Below are 9,620 nucleotides of genomic sequence, written 5' to 3'. Positions count from 1 at the left end.
AGAAGTGCCTTCGCACACCCCCTTCCTCCCTGTCCTCTGTCCCCTCACTCTGCCTCTCCGGCCCCCCCAGGCCTTCACCTTTCTCCACCAGCTGTCGCCTGGGCCCCAATGCCTCCAGGCCACAGGCCAGCTGCTCGGGCCTCCCTGCGGTGTGTGGGGGACAGAACATCTACATGAGCCAGGGGCCATAGACTTCTCCGCTGCCCCAGGAGAGGTGTGGGAGAGGGGGTGCTGGGGGAGGCCCCATGATGTGGGAGGCAGATAGGGGAAGAGGGGAAGGAAGGGGGTCAAGGGGGGGGAGGTCCTCTCCAGAATGGGCTGCCCTTCCGTGTTGGCTCCCCGGAGACTTCAGTGGTCAGCACGCCTTGCTCACCACGCTGCACTGCCCTGCCCGCCTGGGGCTTGGCTGCAGGATTGACCCCCAGGATTTGGGAAGAAGGCGCAGTTCTAGGGTCCAGGCCCACTAGGAACAGGCCCCATCACCTTTAAGCCTGGGTCAAGCCCGTGGGGAGAGGGCTTCCCTTCTTTCTGAGGGGCCAGGTGTCCGGTGTGAAAGTAGCCACTCTGCTCTTGTTAATGTGGGCCCTCCCGTGCAAGGCAGATGGCAGAGGACCTTGGGCGGGCCCTGGGCCGGGTCTGCTTCCTTGGCCACAGGGAACTCCACCTGTCCCTTCTCTGCACCCCCATCCCCTCACCATGGGCAGGAGGACACCCCAGGGGGCAGGACAGCTGCAGGACTGCCTGGGATACACAGGCCTGGTTGCGGTTCCAGCTCTGTCCTGGCCCCCTGTGTGGCCTGGGGACGGTCACTGGGTTTCTCTGAGCATCAGTGGCCACACCCATGAAATGGGCTCAGGACCGCAGCCCCTGCCTAAGGACCAGAGACGCCGCCCCGGCACATGGCGTCCCCAGTGGGGGCTGACTCAGGAGTATTTACGCCAGTGGCTGGAGCCTTCCACTCCCATCCCTGGGAGAGTCACCCCTTCCATGGAGACCTGGTCGCCATGGAGATGCATAGGAGCTGGGGCTGTCTTAGCTGCAGGCAACCTAAGAGGTCATGGGAGCCTTGGGGCCAGAGGCACTTGCTGCTGTCAGGGCCAATGATGAACTTGGGCCGCCAAGCAGGAAGCTGGGAAGAAGGCAGCCTTGGGTTCAAGAACAGCTGAAGCCGCAGTGGGATTGGAACCCCTTGAGCAGACCAGGCCTGAAGGTCCTCTCTTCCTGGCCCATCTCAGACCTCCAGATGTCCAGGCTCTGCCATGTAACCATAGCTGGTGCCGCCCCCTCCTCTTCTGGAGAGACTAGCTGAGCTCAGCCCCTTCACCCAACTGATGCAGGGACTCCCCTAGGACCCCAGGCGCTCCCCCCACCAGCCCACCCTGGACCCTCAGACCTTGCCTGATCTGGAAGGGACAACATTGTGGAAACCTATGTCTGCTAAGTGACACCAATGGGCATGAAGTTTCTCCAGGTGGCCCTGGTCCTATGACAAGAGCCAGACCCTGCCCTCCCCTTTTAGCCTGCCATCTCGGAGAAGGAAATGGCAACCCACTCCAGTACTCTTGCCTGGAAAATCCCATGGACAGAGGAGCCTGGTAGGCTGCAGTCCATGGGTCGGACACGACTGAGCGACTTCACTTTCACTTTTCACTTTCATGCGTTGGAGAAGGAAATGGCAACCCACTCCAGTGTTCTTGCCTGGAGAATCCCAGGGACGGGGGAGGCTGGTGGGCTGCCGTCTGTGGGGTCGCACAGAGTCAGACACGACTGAAGTGACTTAGCAGCAGCAGCTGAGGCCTCCACGTCAGGCCTCTCCACGTCTGGACCACCCCCATCATGGGGTCTCCATCCTCCCAGGCACGGGGGACTGTCTCCCTTCTGCAGAAAGCGTGGCCTCAGGCCTGCAGGTGGTGCCTGGAGACAGTGTAACAGATATGGCAGGCAGCCCTGCCCCTCACAGGGGTGCTGCGGGTGTGGCTGTGAGGAGAGGGTGCCGATAGGGGGCAGGACGCTGCCAGCTGGGTCACCTGGGGCCATGGCAGGGGTGCACCCTGCCCAGGGCGTGGGGGAGCGGCGGGGGCGGGGGGGGTGGCGATGAATGCTGCCCAGTCATTCGTCCGCAGGAAGCTCTCCTGGGGCCCTCCCCTCAGGGCTGACCTTGAACCCCAGGCTTCTGGCCCCGGGTGGGGTCAGCCCCTTCCACGGCCTTGGGCCACGGCGCGGGAGGGCCCACGGCGGGCCGCCATGGCCTTCTCCCGCCACACGGTGTCGCCATCGGGAGACGCTCAGTGCGGTGGCAGGGGCCGCCCCGCGGGCCCAGCCCAGCCCGCCCTCCGGCTGGGCTGGTCGGGGAATGGGGGACCGAGGGGGATGAGAGCAGGGCTGGGCCCAGGCCATGGAGCTGAAGGAGGCGCTCGGCCTCTCGGGGCGGAGGCCACGCTCGCAGGCAGGGCCCAGGCTGGCTGGGGAGGTAGGGGCTGGGAGGGGAGGGGGAGTACTTCCTCCATAAACATGATTACACAACCTGGTCTTAGGACCAGGCGGCATAAAGATGCACGTACTCCAAGCTGGTTTCATTGCTATGGATGCCATATGTTAAATAGTACGTATTATTATACACAGTCACTACATATTTCGTATATTAGGTGTAATATATTTGGAGAAGGAAATGGCAACCCACTCCAGGATTCTTGCCTGGAGAATCCTGTGGACAGAGGGGCCTGGTGGGCTACAGTCTATGGGGTTGCAGAGAGTCAGACATGACTAAGCAACTAACACACACACACACACAGGTGTAATACATAGTATCATTGTATTCATTTTTCCTTCCAATTTTAAATGGAATTGAAGTGAGCCTTTCCGTTGACACAAACAGTATGTGGGCCTTGGCGCTGTGCCCACTGTACTGATGGACAGGCTAGCTGTGCCCTGTGACCCTGAGTGTCCCCTGAGACGCTGGGCCCTCGTCACCTCAGCCCTGGGGGATGGTCACTTGTGCCCACGTGGCCAGGCGGGCCCTGGCTGAATCCTGGTCTGTAGGATCTAAACGCTGGGCTGGCTTTGCCATCATCCCTCCCAGGGGGTCCAAGGTCAGCGGTGGCCACTGTGAACCTTAAGGTCCATGGTCTCTCAAAGGCCCCCCACCTTGGGCACCCCGGAAGTCCCTCGAGTCCCTCTGATGAGTCACCTCCCAGGAAGGGCAGGAATGCGCAGACCTCTCCCCGGTGGGACATAGCTGCACTCAGTGGCCTCGGGCTCCGTCTCACAGTCGGTCTCGGCAGGCAGAGGTCCAAGGGAGGCCTGGCTTCTGCACGCTTGGGGACAGGGGGTCATCTCCAGGGTCGTGGTCTCTCACTCTCCCCCAGCAGTCACCCACATCTCTGAGCATGGTCCTGGCCTGCCCGGGGTGGGGGGGCTGATGGTCTGGGGGCCCCCAGCCTGCTCTCCACCCTGCTCACCTGCTGGCCAGACCCAGGGCCCACGATGGGCCAGGAGCCACTCCCTGGTTAGGCAGCAGGTGGCAGCAGGCGCCCAGCTTCGGACCAGGGCTCAGGGCTGGCCCCAACTCCCTCCCTCCTCCAACCCCTCCACTACCCCAGCTGAGCAGTCTCAACTGCTAGCTCCTTCTATCCATCAAACAGCCCCTAGAAGTGGGATGGGGAAACTGAGGCTTGGTGAGCAAAGCAGCTGCCCAGGCCTCTGCTCCTGAAGCCCGGCCCTTTCTGCCACCTCCCAGGACCTCCCAGACAAAGCAGCTGCTTTGCCCACCCTGACTTCATCCAGTTTGTCTTGGGATTCAACTGCTTCTGCACATTACTGGTGACTGGGTGATAGGTACCCCCCGATCCCATGCCCCTTGGGCCCACATTTGGGGCCCTGTTGGTCTCTGGGGTCGGCCAGTTGGTGACAGAGGAGAGGCTGGAAGTTGGTTGCCTGGAAGGTAAAGTTGCAGGGTGAGCCAGGTGTCACCTCCAGGAAGCCACCCCAGATTGCAGTGCTGGGCCCAGGGCTCTTCAGGGCTCTCCTAGCCCCTGGCTGCTGTCATCATGGCGCTGACCACAACAGGTGGCTGTTGTGTGTCTGGCCTGCTCCCTACCAGGCCATGAGCTCTGATTGCAGGGCCAGGCACAGCAAGAGTGCCAAGGTCATGGTCAGCTCAGAGAGACATGGGCTCCCATGGCCAAAGGTGGTGCTGAGCTGTGGACATTCAGAGGAGAGGGGCTGTGCATTCAGCACCATGGCAGGCAGGAGGGGCGGGGATGAGTCCAGGTGGGAGTGTACAGGCAGCTGTACTCACAATGGGGCCCAGTGCCCAGAATTAGCGCAGAGCGGCTGCTCCGAGAAGCTCTGAGGTCATGCGATGGGAGTGGGGATGGAGAGAGGGGAGGAACAGAAAGGGTATCCAGGAAACACAAGTGGCCAGATTCTGCCACTGACCGACCCAGGGTGATGAAGAGGAGGTGGGCAGTGCCTCTCCTTGATGACCCACACAGCCAGCAAACTGCAAACTCCTACACAGGCATCAAGACCCAGCTCATATGGCCCCTGCTTTAGAAAGCCCTCCCTGCCCCTTGGGGATCCCTGCCCTGGGTTCCCACCCTGACCCACAGTGCAACCACAGCTCCACGAGGGCAGCCAGGCCACAGACAGGTGTCGGGGTGCTGGCCTCACAGGTGTGGCCACACAGGGCTGGGGGCCTGCAGGACCCAGGCAAGAGGCTCAGGATGGGTGGGGGGCCGGGGCTGAGATGGCAGACTGGGACTGTCATCATGGCTGGGGCGGGGGCAGGGGGTCCCTCCACAGCCCCAGGCTGCTGCACTTGGGCTGAGGGGGTGCCTGGCTCAGCCCACCTCTCCTCCCTCCGGGACCCTGGCCACGTCAGGAGCCTCCTCTGGCCTCGTCACAGGGTCCCCGTCCCAGCCCACTGCCCGGGATCCGCCCGAGCCCCGTCTGTCCTGCAGCCGGGGGCACCAGGGGGCTGCAGAGCTGTCCTGTCTGCACATCCTGGGCCGTTGGGAAGAGCCCGCCTGAAGGGAGTTGTGAGGTGACGGGGGGCTGGCTCCAACCGTGGGCACAGGGGAGTGGACCCAGGCGTGGCAGCCCCCCACCAAGGGTACTCTGGGTCAGGGCGATGGGTCTCTTCTTAACAGCTGGGCTGGGGTCGTGGGGACGGGCCTGCAGCCGCCACTGGCAGAGAGCCTGAGACCCCCGCAGAAACTGGGTGAACACTGAGAAGGCAGTCAAGCCCGGAGATGGGCCCCCGACATTAAGGGCTACTGCGGAAACTGTCCTGAGGGTGCTGGGGACTTCCGGGATCCAGTCAGGCACCGGGTCTGAGGTGGTGTTGGGGGCCAGGCCCTGGACTGTGTTCTGAGAGGCTGACTGGGGTCCACACCACCTGCAGGGGGGGCCTGTGGGGGCCTCTCCACCAGCGTGGGGGCCTGGGATGCCTCTGGTGCCTGGGTCACACAGCTTGTGTTCAAACGGGGTGTGAGGGGTGGGGGCTGGGGTCCAGGACTGAGCCCCTCAGGAGGGCCTGCAGGCAGCCAGGATGGCAGACGAGGGTGTGGTGACTCCCTTACAGCCCGGAGGTGGCCCCCCAGTCAAGCCAGACCCACGCCCCCGACCCCAACACGCACGCCCTCCAGTGCCCAGCGCCCGGGCTCCCAGAACGAACAGGGCCGACTCCATTTCCGGGTCAGAACAGCTTTATTGAGAGCCGTGTGTGCACGCCGCAGCCTCCCGCCCGCCTGGCTGGGGCTCCGGCCACCCAGTCCCCTGCTGCGCGCGGGGGCAGACCCTCCGTGGGACGTCACTGGGCCCCTCAAGGAAGGCAGTAGGTTGTATAGTTATCTTCCGAGGGGGCAACATCACTACCCTGAAACCACACAACCTACTACCTCACCCCGCCGGCACCCGGGCGTGGGAGGGTCCGCCATCCCACCGCCTGCCCAGCCCCGGCCCCTCCTGGTGGCCCGCGGCCCCTGGAGCCGTGGAGGGCAGGGCGGGCATCGGGCAGGAGGGTCACGCCGATGGCGCCGTGACTCCCCCGCAGCGTCCAGCTCACCTGCGGGTGCGGGGAGTGGGCACGGGCCCCACGGGGCCACCGTGGGCTGGAGAATGCACCTCTCGCTTCCTGCCCGCAACAGGGGAGCCCCGGCCCCCCTCCCTCTGCTGACCAGAGGCCTGGCGCTGTGCGGGGCGAGCTGCTGACTTGAGAAACGGGCTGATCGAAGCTGGCCCCATGGGCCACCCTGGGGTGCGGCCCTCCCACCCCGGCCGAGTCTCAGCTGGCCCCGGGCTCCTCCTCCCGGCATCCAGTGTCGGCCGCAGCCGGACTGGGGGCTGCCCGCGAGCCCCATAGAGGGGACGGGGCGAGGGGCAGGCAGCACAGACGGTGTGAGGGGAGGGAAGGGCCGGCTGAGTGCAGCCCTCCTTGGACACCTCACAGGTACCGCCCTCAACCCTCACCTGCCCCGTTTCACAGGTGAGGAAGCTGAAGCTCAGAGAGGTCAAGGGACCTGCCCCAGGTCACACAGCACCACCCCACCCTGCAGAGACCGCACCCCTCCCCATCTGCCCACCCCCCGCCCCCAGCCTCCAAGCCAGGGTCCTGGGTGCTGGCCGCTGTCGGTATTACAGCCACTTCAGGAAAGACAGTAGATTGTATAGTTATCCCATAGCAGGGCAGAGCCCCAAACTATACAACCTACTACCTCACCCCAAAGGGCCGTCAGTCAGTCTCGGCGCCTGGGCGGGACGGACTTGGTGGCTCCCGGAGGCGCTTCCTGGAGGCAGCGGGGGCAGGAGCTCGGGGTGGCGCTGAAGGCTGAGGGCCCGTGGCCCTGGCAGGCGGGTCAGCAGGAGCCTGTGCGCCCAGGGAGCTGGCCCGCAGGAGGAGGCCGCTGACCAGGGAGGAGACGGAAGGAGGGAGCAGAGGGAGGGGGGCACGGATGGAGGGAGAGGCAGCGGGGCTCGCAGGAGAGGGTCCCAGGTGACAGGACCGCCCCCCCCTGGACAGGAGACAGGCGAGGCTGCAGTGTCCCCAGGCGACCTGCGCTGGAGACACTGGGAGGAAGGCTGGCGTTGGTTAGAGGTCAACCTGTGCCCAAAGCGGCCAGAGTGCCCACCATGCCCCCATCTCACAGCACCGCCGCCCCCCATCCCGCCTCCACCCACTGGACTGGTGGCCACTCCCTCCCTAGGAGTCTGGTCCTGCCATCAGGGTAACCCAGGCTTTCCCCCCGGGGAGAGGCTCTAGAATGTTCCTTCCTTCCAGAAGGGAACCTGGCTCTCAGGGAAGGGTGGCTGGGCTGGAGCCGCAGACACAGGGCCCAGCGCCCGAGCCTGAGGCCCACACAAGTCACGTGACCATCGTGAGGTCACACCGCCGAAGGGTGGCAAGGCAGAGGGCAGGTCATTCTGCTTTCTGCCTGGTAACACCTCTGCCTTGTAACTGGTACCACTGTCCAAGAGCTCCGAGCCATCAGACACCCCTCACCTCCTCCCACACCCCTTCCTAGTAGGCTGCCTCCTCCAGGCAGGCACCAGGCTGGGCCGTGCCATGTGGTCTTCACGGGCCTGGTGAAGCCAGGATCACTGATGCCAGTGGGCCCCAGGCAGGGGAAGGGCCCTCTGGCTCGCCCAAGCTTGGCCTCACTCACTACTGCAGTGGGGATGTCTCATGCCCAGTCCCAATAAACAGCACAGCGGCTGCTCCCTGAACAACCCCGAAGGATATGAAGTCAGTGCCAGGACCCTCAGCCAGGGATGAGGACGCCGGCGTCCACGCCGTGCTGTCCACCCAGAGGACAAGACAGGTGCAGTCACCAGGGCGTGGAGACGGGAACACCCCAACACCTGGCTGGCCTGTGGTCACAGCTGTCCTGTCTCTCCTCGAGGCCCCAGAAGGAAATCTGCATGAGAGGGCCTCAGTGTCCCGTCCCACTGTCTCTGCCTGAACTCCCTGCCGACAGTCAGGACCAGGGAGTCCCCAGGAACAGAGCCAGCCTGCCTCTAAGGACAGGGGTTGAGGAGAGGATGATGCAAGGGTCCTCCTTTACGGCTGAGGTCACAGGGCATCACAGACACAGCTTTGACCGCATCCCTCCCCGTTACAATCCTCCCGCCGTGGCTCCTTACTTCCCAGCAACAGGATGGCCGGAGGGGCGTGCACAGTCACCTGTGCTGTCCCGTGTCCTGGCACAGTCACCACACCGAGGCCAGGGTGGGCTGGTGTCCTGCAGCACAGGGGCCTCCTGAGGGTCCCGGCGGGGTTCCCCACGAGGAATGCTGGTCTCAGGCAGACACTCCCGTCTCAGCACCACTTCTTGACCTGTTGGGGTTTAGAAAAAAAGACACGAGCGTCAGACCTGCAAGAGGTGCAGCCAAGCCTGAGCTCGGCCGCTGCTCAGCACCTCCTCCCTGGACTCGACCATCCACCCCCTGTGGATCCCACATCTCAGTCCAGCCTGTCTCACTACGGCCCCTCGCCTGCGGACACGCCCCGTGGAAAAGCCTGGAGAGAGCGGCAGCTCTGGCTGCCCTGTGCCAGACGACCCCAGGTGGGGAATGAACAAGACCCAGGCCTCATCCGTGAGTGGCCAGGGCCGCTGGCATTCGCATGCTGGGTGGCCAGACCTTCCAGGCTCACTCTGGGGCCTGGATGTTGGGGGGGCGCCCAGGGGAGAAGGGATGGGTGCTGCCCTCCGGTGTGTCAGGCCATTTGTGGGACCCGGGAGGAGAAGCCAAACTCCCCAATTCACAGAGGAGGCTCCAACAGCGAAGTTGCAAAGTGAAGCCTCGGATTGTCCCAAGAGTGGAAATGCCGGGGAGAGGGTGCCCGGGACCCGGTCTGAGGCCTCAGCCAGGGCTCACTCAGTGAATCACAGCCCCGCCTGGCTCCAGCCCGCTCGGCCAGGTGCTTTCCTGGGACCTGCATGAGGGAAGGGAAGCAGGTGCAAGACGAGCGCATGGCCGGCCCGCTGGAGGGCCTCTGAGCCTTAGCCCGGGCCGCTGGGCTCGGAGCCTGACCCACTGGGGTCTGTCCAGCCTTGTCACGTGCCAACCACCGAGCTTCGGTGTCCCCGGCCACTAACAGCGACGGAGGGTCAGCCCACCGGGCTGTGGGGCTGCTGTCCTGCCCCCTGTCCCTCAGCGCTCCCAGAGGCCTGACGTCCACCCGTCACCTGGGCTCACATCTCTGCTCCCCACCCGGCCCGGCTCCCATCACTTCCTCCTCCAGCCTCCAGAGCAGAAGAGTGCCCTGGGCAGCCCTCCCCGCCTCCCCCACGCCTCCTGGCCTTTGCCCAGGCCTCTCCTGAGCCAGGAGTGACCACCCTGTTGCCCATGAAGACTCTGAGCTCCCCACACACGTTCCCCTGACTTATTGCCCATTGGGAGGCCCCCGGGGGGGGGCGGCTCCCCAGTGAATTCTCACCCTGTCCTGGGTCTGGGACCTGGCCTTGCCCTCCTGGGCCCCAGGTCTCACGTCTGAACACCCAGACCTGCGGCAGGCATGCAGCTGACTCAAGTGGTGCCCGCGAAGGTGCCCCCAGATGAGGGGGACTTCCTCTCTCCATGAGGGCCAGGCGGGCTCCCGCATGTCGGCCCAGCTAACG

General features: G+C 64.5%; 1 protein-coding gene across 5 annotated transcripts in view; it reads right to left on the bottom strand.

The window, feature by feature from the left end:
- Positions 1 to 5,690: 5,690 nt before the first annotated feature.
- Positions 5,691 to 9,620, bottom strand: part of LOC145546861 (uncharacterized) — a 63,282-nt gene continuing 59,352 nt past the window's right edge. For all 5 annotated transcript variants that reach the window (XM_081594954.1, XM_081594953.1, XM_081594955.1 and 2 more), the window contains one exon: positions 5,691 to 8,335. In XM_081594954.1, coding sequence (XP_081451080.1) covers positions 8,299 to 8,335 — 37 coding nt within the window. In that variant the 3' untranslated portion in view covers positions 5,691 to 8,298. The remainder of the gene's footprint in view (positions 8,336 to 9,620) is intronic.

This window comes from Giraffa tippelskirchi, chromosome 4 (genome assembly GCF_054371585.1).
Source record: "Giraffa tippelskirchi isolate mGirTip1 chromosome 4, T2T-mGirTip1v1.2.pri, whole genome shotgun sequence".
Taxonomy (NCBI): domain Eukaryota; kingdom Metazoa; phylum Chordata; class Mammalia; order Artiodactyla; family Giraffidae; genus Giraffa; species Giraffa tippelskirchi.
Note: the sequence above shows the minus strand (reverse complement) of the source record. Positions and strands in the feature narration are given on the sequence as shown.